The sequence below is a fragment of the Anser cygnoides genome, chromosome 5 (assembly GCF_040182565.1).
Source record: "Anser cygnoides isolate HZ-2024a breed goose chromosome 5, Taihu_goose_T2T_genome, whole genome shotgun sequence".
NCBI classification, from domain to species: domain Eukaryota; kingdom Metazoa; phylum Chordata; class Aves; order Anseriformes; family Anatidae; genus Anser; species Anser cygnoides.
This window is the reverse complement of record NC_089877.1, coordinates 12,038,819-12,060,442: the sequence shown is the minus strand read 5'-3', so window position 1 is coordinate 12,060,442 and position 21,624 is coordinate 12,038,819. Positions and strand designations below refer to the sequence as shown.

Below are 21,624 nucleotides of genomic sequence, written 5' to 3'. Positions count from 1 at the left end.
TCAGGGGAACAGAATTAAGTTTTTCAAGTTTCAAACAGCAGTAGAGTTCTCCCACCCTCCTGTTTATGGGGCTGGGAATCAAAATATTGAGAGTGAAAGGAAAGATAAACAGTACCTGCCTTTATTTGTTCCTTCCTTCAACAACATTATCTCCGTATCTCTCTTTCCATTGTTTTTCTGATTTGTTTGGGACTTAGTAGTGCTGTAAGCATGAAATCAAAACAGATGCTCACATCAAAAGAGAAAGCTGTTATTTTCTATTGCTTTATATATTTTTATATATTATCTATTTGTTATACACTATTTTTTTTTGTACCCATTGTTAGCTTGCATACACATCATAAAGGTTTTTTGTAATGGATTTCTTTTCCATTTGTAAAACTTGGCTCCCTATCTACACTGTAGCCTGCTCTCCTGTTCGTGACATTATTCAGCTTTGGAAATAATTGTGACTGTCTAGTTTAACTGCAGCTTCATCAGTTCATAGGTCCTTAGGTCAAAGAACCTGTGTCTGTAGATTAACCTAGAAAACTGATGTTAGGTGTACCCTTTGGGGGAGAAAAAAAATCAATTGTGGTGCTCCGCATTTTTTAGGTTTATCTGTTTATGGAGCCCAAAACTTGAGCAATTGAAACTTCTTTGTGTTTCTTAACTCAAAGTGAGGCTGGTAGAAGATGCCATGTTTGATAGCATCTATTCCTTAGCAGGAAAATAGCTGCCACCTCCACCCTGCAGTACCAAATCTCTCTTCCTTTGGACTTGCCCACGTATTATTAATGAAGGCCTCTCCACAACCCTTTAATAGAGGAGTCTGGCTTTAGGTATGGCAAGACGTGTATTTTGAGTTACACAAATGCAGATCGGCATTAACTGCAATAGTGGAAATTAGTTCCAGGTTTAAATGAAGTCTCTGCTAGCCTCTCAGTACCCGAGGACCTCCTGTTAAAATAGCCATCACATTTCCTTGGACAGCATGAAGCTATTATTATCTGGCTTTACAATTCATAAAAAGAAAACGAAGAAATACATTTCCAAAGCAGCAACTAATTGTACTTGTTTCTATTTCGGGAAGCCCAGCTGGAGGCGTTTGCCAAGCTGTCAGACCAGCTTGCCTACGTTCACAGGGGAGTTCTGCGGCAGCATGCGCGCCTTTGACTTCCAGTGCCACAGCTCTCCTCCGGTACAAAGCTCTTTTCTGGGCTGATCGGCTCTGTCTTGCTCTGTTCTAACTCTGAAGTCCAAGTGCGTAGGTGTCGGGCAGCTCGTGTGCTGGTTGCACGTGCCCGGCCGCACAAGGGCTGCCCTTGGAGCCGAGCGGCTCGCTCCCCTTGTGGCGCTGCTGGCGAGGTGCTGGGGATGGCACGGAGCACGTCAGCGTTGCCAAGACCACTGCGATTAAATTGTTGCGGAGATAGAGAAAGCCATCTGCTATTTGTTCCCCCTGCCTGCTCGCTATTCGGAAAGCCGGTGCCAGACATTGCTGGCAAGGCCGGCTGACTGGGTGCCAGGCTGTCATGTGGAGAAGGCCTGGCTGCTGCTCAGCCTGGGTCAGGGGCTTGGTGCCCCGTCTGCAGGTGACATTGTGCTTATGTGTGGAAAAGGCTTGGCTGTCACTTCATCGAGGGAAGTTGCAGCAAAGGGTGCGATGGTAGCTGGAGCGTGCCTTCTACAGCTGGTGCCTTTGCGCTGCTGGGTGGCGATCCTAGCTGAGCTGATACAACGTCCTCGCTCTCTTTGGATGTATGGCCATCAGAGTTGGTCTTGTGCCTGCTCCGTCCCTGGAGATAGAGAGGCTTGGGCGATGTAGCCCGGCATCGCTGTCAGGTGGTGGTGACCTCAGGGCTGCTGCTGTGCCTGCGGTGCCGTGAGGGCCAGAGGGGGCCTGCGTCCCCTTCGTGCTCGGCTGGTCTTCAGAGGGTGCAGCACCGGGATGTGGCGGGTGGGCTGCGTGCGGGTCTGACAGCTTCCTTGGAGGCAAGTCATGACTGGGAACCTTCTCTGGCAGAGCGTGGAGTCCTTTGGCACACATCAAATTCCTTAAGCAACAAGAAAACGCTCTAAAAGAATACTAGGATCACTGCAATATTAAGGAGCTAAAGTTTACAAAATGCGAGAAGAGGTCCTAGGTAACTGTGCTTTTTACATTCGTGACATAGTCTTTTTGTCAATGTGACACAGTTTTTAATGGTATGGTCATGTACCATTTTTTCCTACATTGGCCATATACAGCAGGGAGTTAGCAAGTAGCTGTTTAACAGTATGCTTTATTCAAAAAGAACAATATTTCAGACTCAAAGCTCTGTTTACTGTACTTTACTAAATCCTTCTCTAAAAATACAATTCATAAATTCATACTTTTTTTTTTTTTATTCCTCCTCCACTATGGATTTTTCCTTTGCAGTTTTTCAGTAAGTAGTGTTGATCAGTATAATACCTAAATCCTATATCGGCATGAATGTAAATTCACTTCACCTCTGGATGGGATCAATAGATTTTGGAGATGGTGTTATCTCTGTTATGTAGATAAGGGACCAAAACACCGGGAAAGTGAAAACAAGACTAACATTGTCCTTAAAATATAAACCTGATTTAGGGGCATATGCTGTATACTGTTGAATAGGTTCTCTGTCTCTTTTTTTTTTTTTTTTTTTATACCTGGGTGTTCATCACAGTCCTGTTCCCATCGTTGGCTCTGTCTCTGCTCTTCAAACTTCAAAGTGATGATGGTGTTAATATATATATGTACACACACACCCCTGATATGTGACCATCCCCTTTGAGGTTTGGTGTTTGCTGTGAGCAGCAGGAGTGGTGCTGGCACGGCGCTGCCCGTCCCAGAACTCGCAGTGCGTCTGAGCAGCAAGTGCTAGTGGTGGGCCTACGGCGATGGATTCTCACTGATCTTTGTAAAGCAGGTTAAAGCTTTGGTATTTGCTAGTGCTCTAATTTTTAGACAATATGCTAATTACTCTTTTGAATTGGAAATGCCTGTTCAGCACAGTGCAAGAGAAATCGGGATTGACTTTGTGATGCTGTGTCGCAAACAGTGTTGAACCTTTTCCTGTTTATGTAGAAATGCTGTTATGGTTTTCCTAGGCCAAATTAGCCATCGCCACATTTTTATTCCGCTCACAATACACATGCGTGTGCACGCATGCATATGCATACGCAGTTGTAATCTTCTTATTGTTGTGCTCGCAGCGATACTGTCCAGAAGAATTTTTTTCCTAACGTCAGAGTGGAGAGATGATGATGATTGTGGAAGTGGATGCAGCTGTCTGAAAATGAAAAATAAAAGACAAAATAGAAACAGAAATATTTTGCATCTGTGGGGAGGAGAAAAAAAAAGTAATTAGCCAAGGATAGATAAATTGGTTTATGATGAAAGCCCCGAAATGGTGGCACAAAATGTTCCAAAAGGTTTTCTGTACGATGACACCTGTGTTCAGGGTTTCACCCTAGGGATTCTCTGACAAAATTGAGGATTTCTGGCATGGTAGAGCAATAGGGGAGTTAATGTCTGAAATAGGAAGTCATCTCACTTTCAGAAATGAACATTGCTATTTCAGTTTTTAATTTTGATAATTAGCAGTAACAGTTCATCCTCAAATTGTTCCTCTAACATTAGGTGGTCCAGAATTGCGTGACTTAATATGACATTTTATCCTGTCTGGAAGAAGACAGGAACAGCTAACTGCTATTAATTGCGCAAGCTATTTACTGCAAAGAAAATTTGGTTTTCCATTTATATACATACAGATCAGTGCTTCAGCTTCTGCGAAGTGATGCGCTTCAAAGACTTTAACGTTGTGTATTAAACACTAATTTCTGTTACTGAAAGTCTGTCTCAACCTATACTTCATGTCTGTTTAGCCAGGTTGCTTCTCTTGCTGCCCAGCGTGTTAGCAACGTGTTCCTCAGCGACATGCAATGTCTCTGTAAGTTCTCCTTGCCTCTTAAGTGAATGTGTCAGCCTCCTTGGGTGTGCTTTCTGGCATCTTGCTGCATTCTCCTCGGCCCTTCTGGTGGCCACTGATCTGTGGAAGACGCTTCTGTGTTTCCTATCTTATGTTTGGCCAGCTATCAGCCCTGTCTTTGCAGATGAAGTCAGGAAACCTTAAGAGTGTTATTGAGAATGCAAATGAGCTTATTGAGATGTCCTGGTCCTGCTGTTTACACAGATGTTATACCCTAGGGTGAAAACATTGCATCGTAGTTCGCATTTCATGTTGAAATCACTGTTATTGCAGGCCAAGATACTGTTCACATCATTCAGTGTCTTTCTAAGAGATGTGAGAGCAGAACTGAAAGAAAAATCACACCTAAACATGTGCTGTGGTTTCCTTCCTACAATTTTGTCTGCTGGTAGCTTCTGCTTCTGGATCTCCTGCCTAAGCGTGTTCTGGTGGACCAAGTTAGTGTTTATAGCTGATGTCCATTTAAGCCTCTTCCAATGGATCCAGATGTCTTTTGTTTTATTTTGTTTTGTTCAAGAAATAGAGGGATACTTCGGATGAGAAGGGTGCTGAGGAGGCCTCCAGTCCAACTTCCTGCTCAAAGCAGGGTCAGCCATGAGATCAGACCACACTACTCAGGGCTTTTTCCAGGTGGGTCTTAAAAACATCCAAGAACAGTCACAAGCGCGCTCTGGGCTAGGTATGTCCCTGCCTGGTTGTCCTCACAGTGGCGAAGTTTCTCCTTACACCCAGCCTGAACGTCTTGTTGCAGCTTATGCCTGTAGTCCCCTGGCCTCCTGTCAAGCACTGCGGCATAAAACCTGGCTCTGGAAGCTCCCCGGGGCTGCTGCAACGTGCCCCAAAGCCATCTCTTCCTGGCTGAAGAAGGCCCTTCCTCAGCCTCCCCTCACACGGCAGGTGCTCCAGGTCAGCCATCCTGCTGGCCCTCTGCTGAACTCCCTCCAGCTGGTGCAGGCGGGCGGACAAGGAGTGGTTTCTTCGAATTAAAATCGGTGCTGGTTCACTTGCAGTTGTCTGCTTGCCACCGTGCTGCCCGTCTGGATGTTTCTCTGAGGTCTGTTAACGTTGATCCAAAGAGAAGGACACTGCGTGGCTCCATATTGATTCTTGTTTGAGAGCAGATGTATGTGCTTCGTGGGGGGTGACAAGGTTGAATAGGTGGATGCCCGATGATGTTTTTCTAAAGAGACTGAGAGTGAGTGAGCTAAGGAGACACGGAGCTGGTTATGACGAAGGTTGCAGCTCTGGCATCTTGAAGAATCAGTGGAAGTCCCGAAGTCTGGAGGTATAATTGAAGGTGAAACAGATGTTAGATGTGTATCGGAGCTTCATTGTGGATCACTGTCTACAAAAGCTGATATTTAGCCTGTTATTTTCCAGATGATATTTTTTTTTAACATGCTGAGGGAGCAGATGTGCTTATTGTATCCCCCTCCTTTAAGTCATTTTGGGCAGTTAAACAGATGGATGCATTTTGAAATCCAGTAACGTCTCTTTCAGCATCTGTAACGTCATTGTTCCCTGTGCCAAGCAGGGTGCAGCGACCAGAGCATCTGATGAGCACTTTGCCTGTGACAAGCTGCCCCGTTTGCCAAAAGCCAACGATACACTAGTGTTGTGACAGGGACGATTGGATTCTACTGCTTTCACAGCGCCGCGACTTGAGTTTTGCTGCTGGAATAGGCAAAGCTTGTATTAATTCTAGTGCAGGAGGCGACTGTGTCTCTGGAATGCAGGAAATCATTCCATCTGTTGAATTCCATCTATCTGAAAAGAAGGCTGCATATTACTTATCATATGATAAGCTTCAGCCAGATCTTCTTGTGGGGTGATACAGCGTGCTAGGGCTGTGTGGGGTTTCGACACTGACACCTTTGCAAAATATTCCAAACACTCTGCGTAGCATTATTAGAAATCACGTGATGAGATGTTTAAGGTAAATGCAATGCCATCAGGTCTTTATACTGTAGATCTAAACAGTGTAAGTTGAATAAAAAATCACAGGTAAAATTCAGGGTGACAGGAAACCTTAGGATAGAATAATATCCTGTCACTTACCACAAAAAGTTAAATATTGAAATATCAAGTCTGTTTAAGGCAACAAACATCATGAATCATTACTTCCTTTGTTGTGCTATGAAACCAAAATAGGAAAAACATTACAACGCTCAGTGACTTTTTGGATGTGATATTTGGGTGACTGATATTGCAAAAGCTTGGAAAAATCGCTGTTAAAACAGTAGGAGGGGCAGTTACCAGTTTGCTAATGGGAGAACCAAGGAAATGCCAGGACGTTTGAGAAGGGAAACTTGGTCTTGCCATGCATGAGGATGCTTGGTGCTCTTATAACACTTCAGGCTTGAAAATTCAGTATTAGACTAGAAGGCAAAAGGAGTAATTGTTTCCTGTACATTTCCTTGCAAAGTGATTTTTGAAATTTTCTGGTTTTAAACTGAGTGTGATGTTTGGTGTTTGTTTATATTTATATATTTAAATAATATATATGTTATGAATATATATTTTTTTCAATATAAACCAAATTGGTACTTTCTGTTTATCCACAGTTTATGGTAGTCTTCCTCAAACTGCCTTGCAATGGATTATCACACTGGAGATGGAGGTGTCAAATTATTGTTACGGTGATTGTTACTTTGTACAAGTTGATTTTCAAGACCGGTCATGGCTACTGGGCTTAAGGTTGACCTCAGTTATGGTTGTGTGAATTTGAAGAAGTTCCACTGAAATTTCTGACTTAAAAATTTCAGTAGGGCCACTGACCCCCACTTTTACCTTCTGAGGATGTGCTTCGATTTTGTCTTATCATTAAATCAGGACAAATCTTTCTTTGAAGGAGCTGTGGAGGTTGGCAGCATTCGTACTGGGGCTTCGTGTTAAGTGCTTTCAGTGTTTCCTTTTATATCATTACGAACTGTCCAGGTTGTTATATATATTCTGCTAACGCATTCAGAAAAAGCTGGAGTTCATAGCACTGCAATTAATCATTATGACATTGTGTGGTGCATTGCAGGTGACCTCCAGCGGAGAACCGCTCCCGAGTGGTTGCCCTGTGGGAACGCTCTCTTTTTTTGGCTTCTAGTGGCTGCCTGCAGACTGGAGAGGCCTGGGCACCAAATTCGGTTGTGAAGTGTACTTGGCAAAGCCTGCAAGTGCGGGACGATGTTTGTGTTCCTCTGATACCCAGCTGGCAGTTGGTGAGCATGGCAAGCACAACTTATATGGCTCCAGAGCTGCACTGTACGTCATCAACCGAACTGCGTGCCTGGGCTCAGTAAGCAAGGGGACTGTTCTAATACAAATTTGTTGGTAACGTGTACCAACGGCTAAGGAGCTAACGTGAACATAGGATAGGATTGGAACAGCAATTTAAGTAAGATTTGATTAGTGCTTAACATTTTGATGTCAAATTCTGACATTGGCTATAGTAAAACTGTTTTGATTTAGAGCTCTCTGATTTAGAGCTTTATGACTGTCAGCATTTTGTTTGAATGGTCATCATTTGGTCTTCAGAAAACAGCTGAAGTTGCTTGATGGTAATTTGGCCGATTTATGTTTGTTCAAAACTGCTAATGTGGGATAAATTTATGGCAGCTTAGGCTAGGTTGGAATGCCTAAGCAGATCCACTTGTTGAAATAAAGCCTTTTCTTCTGATCTGCTTCTCGGATGGTTTCTGCCTACCTTCAGGCTATGAGCACTCTTGCAGATGATGGAGTGGGTGTGTTTGAAATGTGCTGGTAAGGGACAGCAAGGTTCAGAAGGCCTAATGGTGTGAGATTGTCAGCTGATGGTGTGAGATAGCCAGCTTGTAACTAAAAGGATTTTTCTTCCCTCGCACTTCTCGAGAAGACGGAGTATAACAGCACAGGGAAGAGAGCGCTTTTTTTTTTTTTTTTTTAGTTCATCTTCATATTTCACCTTAACTTGATGATTCTTACCCCTGAAGCGCATTCGTGGTACTTGGTTTATCACCACCTTCCTTCTGTGATATGCTCAGCAGTGTGATTCTAGTCACAGATGCTTTCTTAGCTTTTCCACATACATGAAGCCATGGACAATGTCAAATCAGGCATAAAATAATACAGGAGCTGGTACTGTTAACCTTGAGGAAACAAAGGACACATGAATAGATTAAGAATACCCAGATGCACATCTCTGTTGGGAGGATGTGATTTGTAAGAATCCTCTTAAAACGGTATTGAAATATTTATCCCAGGTGCTGTTAGTGGCATGGGAAGATGTTTATTCTTATGATCGCAGATGTTAAGAGATAGTGAATCAAGGTGAGCTGTAGGTTGTCATGACAAAGCTAGGCCGGTAGGATCATAAAATCTATGCATTATGCCCTATGTGTTACACAGGGGTCACTGCTGTGACTACAGTATAGTCAGACAAGGTCTTTCAATACACATCTACAACTTACAGCATCGCAGAAAGCATTACTTGAAACAAGCTCTTGCATCCCAAATCCCTTCCACTCCTGTTCTTGCTGAGTTTAAGTCTCAGGAATTTACTTAAAGTCAGAAGGAGGGGCCTTTCCAAAGCCAGTCACAGCAACTCTGTTAGTATGTCTGTCTCCAACCAGCTGAGGCCAATTTTACTAGATTCTGAGAAAGTGAGATGGCTACAGGTCCAAAAACAACTGCAGCAAAATGAAATAGAAGAAGCAGCTCAGTGTTGTTGCATTTGCTTAAACAGTAGAAAATTATGTAGCTTTTGAGTAAAACACTACCAGAGTTATCTTTATGTAAAATGCTGGTCATGTAACCCAATGATAAATACATGATGAAATTAAAAAAAAAAAAAAAAGTCTGGAAAGAGGTAGGCAAATTATTTCAGCGTGGTTGTGATGCCAGCTCCTACAATTCATGCTTATGTTACAAAAACATTAAATGTTCTGCTACAGAAACAGTACTAAATAGGAACATTTTTCAGAAGATGCTCATTTAAAATGGTGCCATTTTGTGTCACCATGTGAAAGTTCTGCCTGCATCACTGATGTTGCGAGTGAAACTTCATATGTGTCTTCTAAAAATGCACCAAGGGTGTTTCTTGTCCAGATGGAATTTACCTTGTGTGTTTGTTAAAGCATGACACTGTTATAAAATGAGGTGGAATTAAACCCAGAGTGAATTAGAAACATGTCAGGGGATTACAAAAGGGATTTTAGATCAGAATTAGTGTAATACAGACGAGATTTTTGTGAAAAGAACTGGGAACAGAACCAGGGCTTTCTCCTTTGCTCTATATAAAGAACTCACATGTACAGATTATAATTGCTGTGGTGAGAGGATGCCAAATTATATAATGCCTCTACCACTATTGCTGTTTTCTAACCTCAAGAGTTCCTCTTTTGGGAACACAACCAAAAAAAAAATAAAACGTGATCACATTTATACCTTTATGGTTCTTCCATGAAATGGTAACATAAATCTGCAGACCGGATCGGGCTTTTACATATCCGATACTGTGATCAGTGACAACGGATGGATTTGAATGTGCAAAATGCCTGCAGTGCCAAAAATAGGTCCATATTTATTCCTGTCATAACTTCACTGAAGTTAATGGAGTTGAGCCAAGGCTGAATATGCCCACAGTCTATAGGACAGCTGGCCTTCTGGCAGGATTTGTTTGACAAAAATGCTTTTGTAAGAACAATTACGTCTTCTGATATTGACGGTATATATGGTGACATTTCAAGAACATTCATGTGGATTAAAAATGAAGGTTTCAGATGCATCTACAATGCCTAAAAGACAAGGAAAGCCCTGATAAAGGTATTTGCAAGCAAGAAGTGAGTGTAGTTCCATCAGCAGTTCTGGACTACCAGCCCACTTAATGGGGTTTTCTACTTGTAATAATAATTCTCTATATTTTGTTCACTAACACTAATGTAACTTTAGGCTTCATCGAGGATGGATCTTGAGCACAATTTGAAGGGAAGGTCTGATTCTCTCATCCTTTGCTACATTTGGCGAAGTTGTTCATTTTACTTGCAATACCCACGTGTAATCCATATAGGCGTTTTCTTTCCACTTGGGTTCAGTTGTTAATTGATAGTGTCTGAGCAATGAAGGCAGCCTCGATGGTTTTAGCTTTCCAGAAACATTCGTCTCATTCGTTCAGATTCAAGAGCAGTCAACCCTGGCTTTTTTTCTGTTTACTTGTTTTGTTTTGGGCAACGTGCTGACTTGCCTACAAGCTCTTGAACTACAAACTATTCAAAGAGCTTCTACTGAAGTACTGAGCTGCTTAGTAACATTTTGAGAATATTAAGCCAGTTCTTGACACCAGCCTTGGCACCTCAGATGGCGCTAAGTAGCCGCAGCTTGACTCCTGAGCAAAGGCATTTCCCGAGCTTAAAAATCAGTCCTAGAAGCCAAGTCAAGTCACTACTTCTTTGTTTATTTTATTTATTTATTTATTTTCTCCCAGGGAAATAAAATGCTTGTTTATAGCATATTTTTTTCCTTCCACATGCCCCCAGTCAGGGAGCAGGGTGGATGCTTACTGGACCTCAGGCAGATAAGGGAGAATGTTGTGGTTATTCAAGCAAAAATACTCATCATCTTCGAGCTGCAGGGGAATGTTCTCCTAGTTAGTGGCTCATCTGACAGTTGTGGCAGGAAAGAGTGAAGCTCTTGCTTTTTAATACTGCTTACTGTAAAAGCTGAGATACAGAAATGTGGGTGATTTTCCAAAACTGGGAAAGGGAAAACTGGCTGGGCTTTTCAAAGAGGATAAGGAAGATAGGTTTCCGGATCCCGTTGACTGTCCAGAAAAAAAAGTAGTTTCTTCCACAAATGCTAGCCATAAAAACAGGTAAAAGTAATTATTAAGAGAAAAATGGTGATTAGTCACTTGCAAAGATGGACCAAATTAGCGTTGTCCATCTTCGTAGATCTAGGCAGTATGTGACGTGTTAATGGTTTATGGCCTCACGTTATAGGTGTGTTGCCACTGGATGCATCTCATCATCAGGTCATCTCATTCAATAATTATTAAAGCAGTAATTGGAAGAATCATTTCATTTTATTCAAATTAACTATGTATCTGTCTTGGTATACTGTAACCTCGCCAGTTTCCTAAGATGAAAACAACAACAAAACCTGGCAAGTTCTGTGCATCTGGGATTGGTGGCCTGAACCTAATAAAATGTGTAAGTGAAGAACAGAAAATAAAGCTGTCAATTAGATCTTCTAATAGCTTTTAAACTTTACTGTATTTTATTACAGGCCTAAAATTAGCCTTGTTTTCAGCCTTGGATCTTTTTCAAGCTTTTCGTACTTGAGCCCAATCTTCTTTTTAGTTAGAAAGGCTGAGTTTTCATCACTAAACAATGGAAATGGTATCATAGCATTTTACACATTTCTGTTCCCATAACTACCAGTCCTTTTGTATGGTAAATCTGACTTTCTTTGTCAAGTTGTTGGGCTTTGAAATTTTCTATACAGTTGTGCCTAAGCAGATACTGTGCACTGTTTTTATGGCAGGGAGGTAAACATTGGAAGATCACTCTCAATGAGGTGGATCAATAGAGATGTGCAATTTCCAGTCTGAGATTAGTGGAATAAGAGCTAGAATGGACACAGTTACTCATAAAAATATTTTTTTAAAAAAAAATTTACCCTCTTAGAGTTAATACAAAGCTGCCTGTGGGGCTGGTAGATACATATTTTCAGATGTGCTGAATATCCCAAGAGCAACACAATGCCTAGTTAACGTGGGAGCTGCGTGTGCTTGTGTGGGAGCTTGAATTAGGTGACCAGGAGGCGATGCTAGGTGGGAGACATGGCAGACAGTGGTGGCGGTTTGTCCAGGCTTTGTTTTTGGGTTTAAGCCATCTAGTCAGTGTGAACCAGCTAAAAACAAACCCCAAAACGCCTAATGTCTTCTGAAACTGTTTTTTGTGTTAATGGAGACAGGACTTTTTAACACTGAAATGCTGAGGCAGGATAATAATTTAACTAGAGTGTAACTAACACACATTCTGACTCCCATTTCCAGTTCTGCCACTTACTCCCTCTGCAACCTTGGCTAAGTCATTTCAGAGGACGTCCCCAGAAGGATGCAGGGATGCGGGGACTCATCTGATATCCAGTCGAGCTTTCTCAATCCTAAAACGCTCTCCTAGTCTTGCTGCCTAATCCTAGAGCCCTCTGCACCCTGGAAACGCCACAGGTTTTGGTCTGAACCAGCCCGAGATGGAACAACCTGCCCTTGCACCTTGAAGGCATGCGGGGTGCCACATGGGTGGGAGCGCTCTGTGGGGCCCGAGCCTTGGGGCTGTGGGCAGCCGTCAGGCCACGGGCTGCCCCGAGACCCTTCAGGAGGGCTGTGGGTGCTGCTGTGGGGACCCTCCTCTGCCCACCGGCCCCCTCACAGAGGCTGAGGGGAACGAGGGGCTGAGGGCAGGCCGGGGGCCTCACAGGGCTGCCATCCCCTCAGCGGGAGGCTCCCGGAGCCCTCGGGGCGCTCAGTCAGCCCCGGGGCTTTTTGTCTGAGGGCGCTGTGGCCCGAAGGGCTCCGAAGCCGCCGGCGCGGCCCAGGCCCCTCCTCCGGCGGGGATTTGGCTCCCGCTCCCGCCGGCAGCGCCGCCCCGGCTCCCCGGGGCTGCCGGAGCCCGGCCGTGCCTCAGCCGGGGCCGGCCACAGCCCGAGGCAGAGCGCGGCGGGTGCGGGCAGCGCCAGGGCGGGCGCCTAACATGAGGCGGCGGCCGCTCCCCCCCCTCCCCGGCAGCTGAGCGTGTGCGCTCCGGGTTTTCCCGAGCGGCACACGGGGATCCGGGGAATTTTGCCACCGCGGGCGTGTTTCGGTAGTCGACGTTGCCGCCGCCGGACGGTTTCTCCTTCGGCTCCGGCGTCGCCGTCCTGCGGGCAGATATTAAGGCTTTAAGAGGCTTGGCTCGGTAAGGCTCGCATCCAAGGGCATCAGTCATTAACGCGCTGAGCTGCATCTGCTTCTTGGCTAAGAGCGGAGAAAGACATCTTAAGCTGGAAATCCTGCCCGCCCGCCCTGCGCCGCTGCCGGCGGGGCAGCACACGCTGCAGCGGGTTCCTGGGGGGCTCGGGGATGCAGTGACGGGGAGACGGAGCCAAAGGCTGCCGCTGCTGCCAGGGGGAAAACCCGGCCGGAGGAACGAAGCAGCGAGCTAAACAGCAGCAGAAATAGGAAGGAGGACAGTGGCGAAGAACTGAGAATAAATTCAGAGGAAACAGGTGGAAGGCTGGCACGAAGCTGCGAGATATTTTAGGCTGAAAGCTTTTTTTTTTTTTTTTTTTTTTTACATTCTGAGCTGGTTTTGGAGATCCCTGCAGTCAACCCACCAGGCTGCTCTAGTATAGCAGCTTCCCAACTGTGCCCTTTTCTCTCTCCCTGCCTGCTGTATCCACCGTTGCTGCTGCTGACAGAAACGTGTTAGGAAAGCAGAAAGAGAAAATGCCAGCCATCCTGGTAGCCTCCAAAATGAAATCGGGACTACCTAAACCCGTCCACAGCGCTGCTCCGATCCTGCACGTCCCGACGGCCAGGACCATCCCACAACCCTGTTACCTGAAGTTTGGGAACAAGGTGGAGGTGACGAAGCCATCGTATTCCAGCCAGATTCCTCTCAAGTCTCCTAACGGACAAGAAAATGCGGGAGATGGACTCCCACCAAGGAAGAGTAGCTCGGTAGAAAATGGATTTGACACACAGGTTAGAAAGCGCCGAAGGCTGGGGAGGTGTATGTGAGAACGGATTCACACGTTGAATGCATGCAGCAGGTTTTATGAGGTGGACGGTGGTGTGAGCAGCAGCGGGGGGGTGCGTGTGTAATAACATCTGTCTGCAGTGGTGGGGTGTTTTCTATTCCACATAGTGTGGCATCTCTTACCAAGGGATGATTTTGTAATTTCGCTAGCCTGGTGGGGCTGACACGGGTTGTGAGGGATGGTGCTGTGCGTGCTCTTGCTCTGCGTTGCCTCGTGTACTGGCTTTGCCTGCACTTGGGGGTTTGTGGCAGGGAGATGGCAGGGATGCTGTTCCTGGGGTGCGCTCTTTGTGTCTGTTCTGTAGGTGCTGATTGCGATGGCTGGGTTCCGTGGCTGCAATGTGGAAAGACTGCTGGTTGTCATGACCATATATTGTATTTGGTTGTGGTCACACAGCGCTAGCTGTGTGAACGTTTGGCGTTTGCAGTTTTGAGGGGAACGAAAGGGAGGCAGTGCTTTATGCTCGGTTACAATACAAGTGTCATTCACAGTGCAGCTAAATTAAATAGCTTACATAGGAGAGGGATATTCAAGTGGAATTGTCTGTTTTAATGCTATGTGTGCGTGACATCACAGGTGCAGCCTCTTACCAATTTGCATTTTTTAGAAAACATCCACGTTGTAGTGAAATCTATTGTTTTTACAGATGCTGCTTCTGCATGGGGAGGAGAAACGTACATTCTTCAGCTCGGTTCCTTTTTTGTCAGCATAGTAACGTTTTCAGCATGGCTCAGGCTGCCTTGTGCTGCCGATACCCCAGTGTGCTCAGCAGCAGCATGAGCCATTCGTGTGCTAGCATACTACGGCATGAGCAAAGCGGATGGACGGTCTGCTGCAGCAAGCAGAATCGATTAGCATCTTACAGAGATCGCTGGGTACTTGCATGGTGAATTTTGGACATAGACGTATACGTTACAGGCTTCTCCTACGGGCATCTCAGGCCAGGAGAAGGTGGTGCTACCACTGTACCGGAATGGGAAATGATGATGGATACATCTCTCCTTTTCTCTGCTTTCTTTTCCTTCCTCAGGGAATAATGAGTCATCCCTGCCATCTAGACTTTGAAATCTGTGGCCCCGTAACCCTGTTCTCTTCAGGAAAGCATGACTACTGACTGGGCGTGTTTGGCCTCATGCCCTGAATTTTAGGATATGCTGCACTTTGTTTCCTGGTAGCCAGAATGACATATCAGGCTGGTGAGGCTGGGCTAGCATGCCTGTAGCAGCTCCTCGGGGACCAAGAGCAGAAAAAGGAGACAGACAAGTATTGGTGTCAGGGTGGTGGCAGCAGACAGACTGACCTGTGCATCACATCATGCTCTTAAGAGGGAAACAAATGCTATTTTTCCCTTGTGCTAGTGTCTGTCCTTGTAATTATGAAATGTCAGCAAAATCTCATTATATGCTGTGCTCTCTGATGCACCTTGGTTTCTGCATAGAAATTTACATTCCTGCAAAAGTGATTGTTATTGAAAAATATTTTCTGATCTTACATTATAACCAGAGAGATCCTGCCAGAGTGGTAGCTGTTGGCAGCAGAAAGGAGAATAGAATAGCAAGTTGTTTTTAACCCTTATTATACAGATGTAGTACAAAACCCCATTTGTACATTCTGGTGATGAAAGGGTCTTCAAGCTCGTTTATTTTATTTAAACGGGAAGAGATTGATGCAAAAGAAATGTCAGATAATTTTGAGCTTTAATAACTTCAGCAGTGGGAGAAATCCTAGGCTTTGTCATGCTCAGTAACCTCACTTGGGTATACGTCTTAGCGGGTGACCAGCACCTTTTAAGGTGTGAACGAGTGAGGTTTGTTTTACTATCCATTATCGTGGGTAAACACAGTCCTCTTATGTTATTCTTATTGATTCAACCTTGGTTCCTCTACCCACATCAGCGTGCAGGGTTTTGCCATTCAAGGCAGTGATCTGGGACATCGGTTTATATCTAAAGGGAGATCTTTCCAGATCAGTTATATGAAGGGTGCTGTTCTTTTCTTTTCCTCCCTTCCCCTGTGAAGGAGTGGGAGGAGGCATGGGATAGAGAGACAGCTGCCAGGTGGCGTATTGGTAGCAGAAGCGTTTTTAGCCCAGGAAACCTTCAGCTATATTCAGATGTAGAAGTGTTTTCTGACAATAAACCACGCGAGATTTAGTCTTAAACACCACACTAGGACTAAATATCTCGAATATGTATGTGCTACAGGGTGATCATCTGCTTCTTTGGCTATTTAAAGCACTATATATGGCCCTCGCCATTTTACTGTGCAGGCACCTGGCATTCTCTTTCCCCTGCCAGGGAGAGAATTCACATTCTTCCCATGGCATTTATAGTTTAGATCCAGAAAATGGACTGGTGCTGAGTGTTTTGGCACCTCTCTTCTGGTGATCTGGGTCCCCACGGGGGTTTGCAGCCCACCAGGAATGACAGAATATCTTCCTGTGTGGGTGGAGGACGAGTTGCAAAGAGGTTCTGACACTTGGATCAAAAACCTAGGACAAGAAGTAAAAATGACTGAAATCAGCGTGTCTCGTGCTGTATTCCTTGTGGGGGCTGAACTTGGAATTTGCATCCCCAAACTTTCTCTTAGAGTTAGAGGCATAGGCTGCTGCTATCAAAAGCCAAGGTGGCATCAGACAACTTTCAACGCAACTGGAAGAGAAGCATTGCTTTGATACAACTGCTGAGTGGTTAGAGTATTTGTTCAAGAGAGTAGGATATCTGAGTTCAGCTTCTATGTCAACATGAAGGATTTCAGACTTCTATTATGTCTCTGGAGAGTTTAATAATCGCCAAGCCACAGGATGTTCTGGGAGTATTTAAGGGAGTTTCTCTTAATCCTGTTGAAGTCGGTCCTCTGTGCACTACATAATTAAAAATTCAGTAGCACGGACAAAATAAGGACAGAGAGCAACTCATTTGACCTAATGTTTAGGTCTTCTGCTTACAGATGATCAGACAGATGGTACAGAGCGATATCTTCATGCATATGTCTGAATCTTTCTCCCCCGACATGGTTGTATATGTACTTCCACACTGAATTCATGTTTGCCTTTTTCCTTGCACTTACTGTACTGATGTATTCTAGAAAAGAGGCTGTGTCTAGTGCATAGACTAGAAGTCACAACGTGAAGGTACTAGATCCTGTTCTAACACTGTTGTTGGATGATTCAAGCCACTTGAACACCAGCTCTAGGTCCGTCAGCTTTTCAGTGCCAGACTGTACTCATTTGGATCTCAATTCTTCAAAAGCCATGGGCGCTGCATGTAGTGTTCATTAAAATATTCATTTAAAAAAAAATGCCAAAAATCAAGCTATCCTACTTGGGAAAGTAGGATATCAGTGAGAACTGCTTTCTGTTTTGCTGTGTGGTTATATGTCTTTTTTTTTTTTTTGAACCTTCTTGTTACGGTTTTACATGTGTAAGCTGAATTTTATAGTAACTGGAAATTTTGTGCCTTAAGGCCATATAAGGGCAATGGGTTATTTAAAATGCTGTGCAATTTATAAAAAGCATTCTTCAGTGCGTTTCAGAGGCACTTTCCAAAGAAAGGTCTGAGGGTTTTAGCATCAAGCCCATTGTAAATGCTAGCCTGAAATCTTAGGTCGATGAATCATGGCAGTATCATTTGTATTTTATTGTTACTGATATACATGCTCCATTCATTTTTCCATATTAAACTCCCTGTGTTGTGCACAACAGTATTCTACTGTTGCACTCGTGCTTATTTCGTCTAATTTGAAAACAGCGCCAATAAATTATACCCATGTTTAGAGAGCATTGTTTTGGAAATATTTAACTTTGTTACCAGAGAAACTTCTGTCAAATAGATAGTAAGATAGCAATCTCTCATATACGACGTGGTATTTGTTAGTTATTCTGAAAAAGTCATATGTATTTGGCTACTAAATTTGCATTAATTTTATAAGGCCAAAGTCATTGCCAATTAGAAGTCTTTGGCCACGGTAAAATTGTTTGTGCAGGGTGCAAGAAGGAAGAGGCTGTTGCAAGAACACAGCCTGTTGCGACGTTATTGTGAAAGCCATTGAAGGAGATCATGGATTTAATTACCGTGTTTATTGCTGTTGTGTTGTATACTTTAGCTGCTTTATTTTTGTTCTCTGCAGAACCTAAAAAGCAGTTACTGTTTGGGTCTTCAGTAACTGCAGTAGTCCTATAACCACCGGCACGTTACAAAGTCGTTGGTCCTCCGTTTCCACTCTAGCACCTCGAGTCACTGTGGACAGGCATCAGTCTGACCTGCTATTAAAGCATGTCTTCAGCCATCACCTGAAGCAACCCGCTCGGGTACACGGTTGTCCTTAACGTTTGTTGGGGAGGGGTGGCAGTGGGATTGCGGATACCAAACGTGCACTTCTCTGGCTGCGAGTTGGGCAGCTCGCTTGTCCCTTCCTTGGTAGATGTGGAAGATAGGTGCTCGCTAGGGGTTGGCATGTTCTCCCTCGCTTTTCTCTTTCTCTGTAATTCTTTTAGCTGTTTCTCTCAGGATTTCTAGAACTCTTACAACTATTCATGCTCTCTGCTGAATCCAGTTCAGTAGAGTTCAGTAGAAGTTGCCTAAATCTTTTGTAAAAAAATTCTGTTCAAACTGAACACTTCATTCTGCTTCATTATAGCTGAGTGCAGCAGGTATCATTTTTTCTATCCTACACTTGAGTTTTCAGTTGACAGAGATTTTTAAAAAGATGTAGTTTATTTTTAATTTTTGGCAACAGATCCACCCTGTTGACTCATATTTTTTTTATGATTCACTGTGGCATGATATCATTGCCTGCAATAAAACTACCTCGCTCAGATAGCTCCCATTTTCTATTTTTACACTACATTTTTCTCTTAGTGATATTATTCCATTCACACTGCTTTCCCAATTTGTTAAAAACATTTTGAGTTCTAGGTATATCTCCCAAACTGTTTGGAACACCCATCCAGATTAGAAATGTCCCTGGGTTTTTCTGATTACCTCTTCTGTTCTCCAAGTCAATGCCAATATGGAATGGTAAAGATGCTCCCTTGTGGATCCTTGTAAAACTCTACCTGGTAGGCACTCCCAGGTTGATAGTACACTACCGAAAAATTTCAGAGAGTATTTCAGTTAGTTGTGTGCTGCCTTGGAGTAGTCTAGCTACTCACAAATGGATTATTTAATGGGTTGTTCCAGTGTTTTCCACACTTCAAATCTAGGCTGACATCAGCTGGTTCACGAGCCACGTGTGACTTGCAATCTATAAGCTATCAGTTAGCCCTCTCCACCTCGCTGTCCCCATTCCCATGCCATTGGCAATCCAGAGGAATTTGTATAGTTCAGATATTAGTAATTACTTTTCTAAATGTTAATTATTTTTATCAAAAGCAGTCTTATACCTCCATATCAACTTCTTGCTAATCTGAAGCTTCATGGGGAGAAAGATTTAAAAAAAAATTTACAGAAAAATTATGCCCTCATTTCTCACATGCATTAGCCATTTCTTATTCATGATGTTGGGCTTTGTAGTTTTAGTATAGAGCTGTCTTCAGAAGGGTAGAAATCTTGTGAGTCTTAATCTGGTTCTAGTGGAAAATCAGACGTACATAAACTGATCTCAGTGCTATTATGCAAGCTGCCTCAGTGGTGGAATTGGGTCTCACCAACACTGCTGTGCTAATTATAAAAGAAATGTTGACAAATGTAGTTAGTAATACTGATAACCATAAAAGATGGCTTTTTGCTTTGTTGGAGGAAGCCAAATGAAGTCATGTTTAGGATGTCTGCAAAGAAGTTACTGAAGAGTTGGAAAAATATAAGAAAAGGCATAGATTTAGGCTAGCAAAATCTATAACCGCAAAATTAATTTTAAGTTAGCATTAATTTTAATGAGCTTGCTTATGTAATGGTAGTTATGTCCTTAATTATATTCTTCCAGAAGATTGCTGTATCAGCAGTCTGAGTCTCTTAAGTAGCCAAATCCTTCTATTTATGATTATAATGGTTTTGATTATTATTTTATAGGTACATTATGTTATATATTAAATTGTAAGGTGTTTGTTCCAAATGAAATGTTATCAGAGAACAAACGAGGTAACAAGTTATAAAGTGTTCTATTGTGATTATTAATATGGAGTTTTCAGTAATTTGTCATTTAATTTGAAGAATTACCTTCTTCAAATGCCCTGCATTTGAACAAAAGATGTAAGGTTGCTCTACAAACTCAAGAGGTTATTTCATCATTGTTTTTTCATTTTGAGTCTGCAAAGGGTCACCTGGGTTCTGAGTGCCGTTCATCTTTTAATTGTGACTGGATAACGAGTGAAAAATTTTTTTGCTCTGTTATTGGTTTAAGACAGTTCTTCAGAAAAAAGAGCATTTGTTCATCATTTTATGTTCCTTCCCAAGCTCGGTACCTTGCTGTGGACTTGCCCAAAACGGCATTTCCAAAGCTATGTGTTGGTGACCTTGTGCTGTTGTTGAATTCAATCAAGTTTTCATTGTCCAAGGTGAGTGGTTTTGAAACATCCATTTAATATGACCTTTTTTCCTGCTTTTGAGTTTTATGCTGTTTCTCTGATTACTGCAAATAGGTAGTATCTAAGGGGGCTTCCCAACTTTAATATACTTAACTTAAAAGCACTCTATAGGGGTAGGGATATGGTTCTTACTTTGTAAATGAACGGCTAAGGTACAAAGAGACTTACCCAAGGTCATAGTATCTGCTGTGCTATAGAAAATTACTAGCTCGTCCCCTGACTATTAGATTATCTTTCTCCTTTGCTGCTACTTGTTATTCAATTCAAAACGCTTATGCATACGGTGTCCAAGAGTTCTCCCTCTGTCCTTGAAACTTCTAGCTTATTCCATAAGTTATATTACTTCAGTGAGCATTTTCAACTTTGTCCCTGATTTAAGAAGTATTGCTCTGTAGAAGTATTGCGTGTATTGCTCCGATGCTTTATGCATGGCAGTACCCAAGTAGATACTTTGGTCCCGCTGTCCTCTAACCAGTAACAAGTTCCTTTTTCCTCTTGCTCTCCTTCTCCCTGCCTTTCTTTGTATCCTCAGCTGCACTGGCGAATTTCTCTGGCAGCTTACAGAGTTTGGCTTTTACCTTTCCTCCATTGTTTGTCTCTTCTTTGATGTATGGTTTGTGTTTTAATTTTTTTAGACACTAAATCTCTGCTGGAGGTTTGTTTGAACTGAAGTTTGCGCCAACAGAAATGCATTGAGTTTTTCTAGCTGTCCAACTGCTAGCTTGTATATCTAATTTGTTAATGTTCAAATATGGATAAATTTAATAAGCAAGTGTAAAATGGGGAAACTAAAAGACAGAAGCATTTCTGTGTATGGTAGACCTAGTATAGACAGTACTTTTAGCTGTACAAGTGGTCTTAGTAACTGAAAACCTCACTGACATACTTCACGGAGCTCATCGTAAAGTCTTGTTCTCCAGTCTTCTACAAAATGCTCTCATCAGAAGTAAGGTCTGGTAAATAAAATGAATCTTTCTAAAGGATAAGTACCGAAAACTACCAAATAGAAAGAAACAATGATGAGATGAACACCACCTATGCTCTTTACAAATTCCAGTCGATATTTGGAATATCCAAATTATATGTGGTTTTGTTTGTTGTTTTGTTTGTTTTTAATCTAGAGGGTATTTGAAAAGAAAGCCTTTATTTTATTGAGATGGGAAGGGTGGATTTCATTTTTGGTTTGGGAAATCTGGGGGTTGGTTTTGGCTCTCTGCGATTTCCTTTGAAGAGTCCTTTGAGAAACTTTGTCTACTCCGGAACTTCAGTTTCCATATTATCTCACCCCTGGATTTACATCTCAGTTTAATTTGTAGAGTAGTTCAATGCTTTTAGCCTACGCGTCACTTTTTCCTAC

The 21,624-nt window shown here is 43.0% G+C and overlaps 1 protein-coding gene across 6 annotated transcripts in view; it reads left to right on the top strand.

The window, feature by feature from the left end:
* NAV2 (neuron navigator 2) overlaps positions 1–21,624 on the top strand; it is a 422,583-nt gene that overhangs the window by 174,899 nt on the left and 226,060 nt on the right. For 5 of the 6 annotated variants that reach the window (XM_048050015.2, XM_048050013.2, XM_066997395.1 and 2 more), the window contains exon 1: positions 12,855–13,689. The exons of the other annotated variant lie outside the window; for it this stretch is intronic. In XM_048050015.2, coding sequence (XP_047905972.2) covers positions 13,432–13,689 — 258 coding nt within the window. In that variant the 5' untranslated portion in view covers positions 12,855–13,431. Of the gene's footprint in view, positions 1–12,854; positions 13,690–21,624 lie in introns of those variants that run through there. 6 annotated transcript variants of the gene reach the window in all.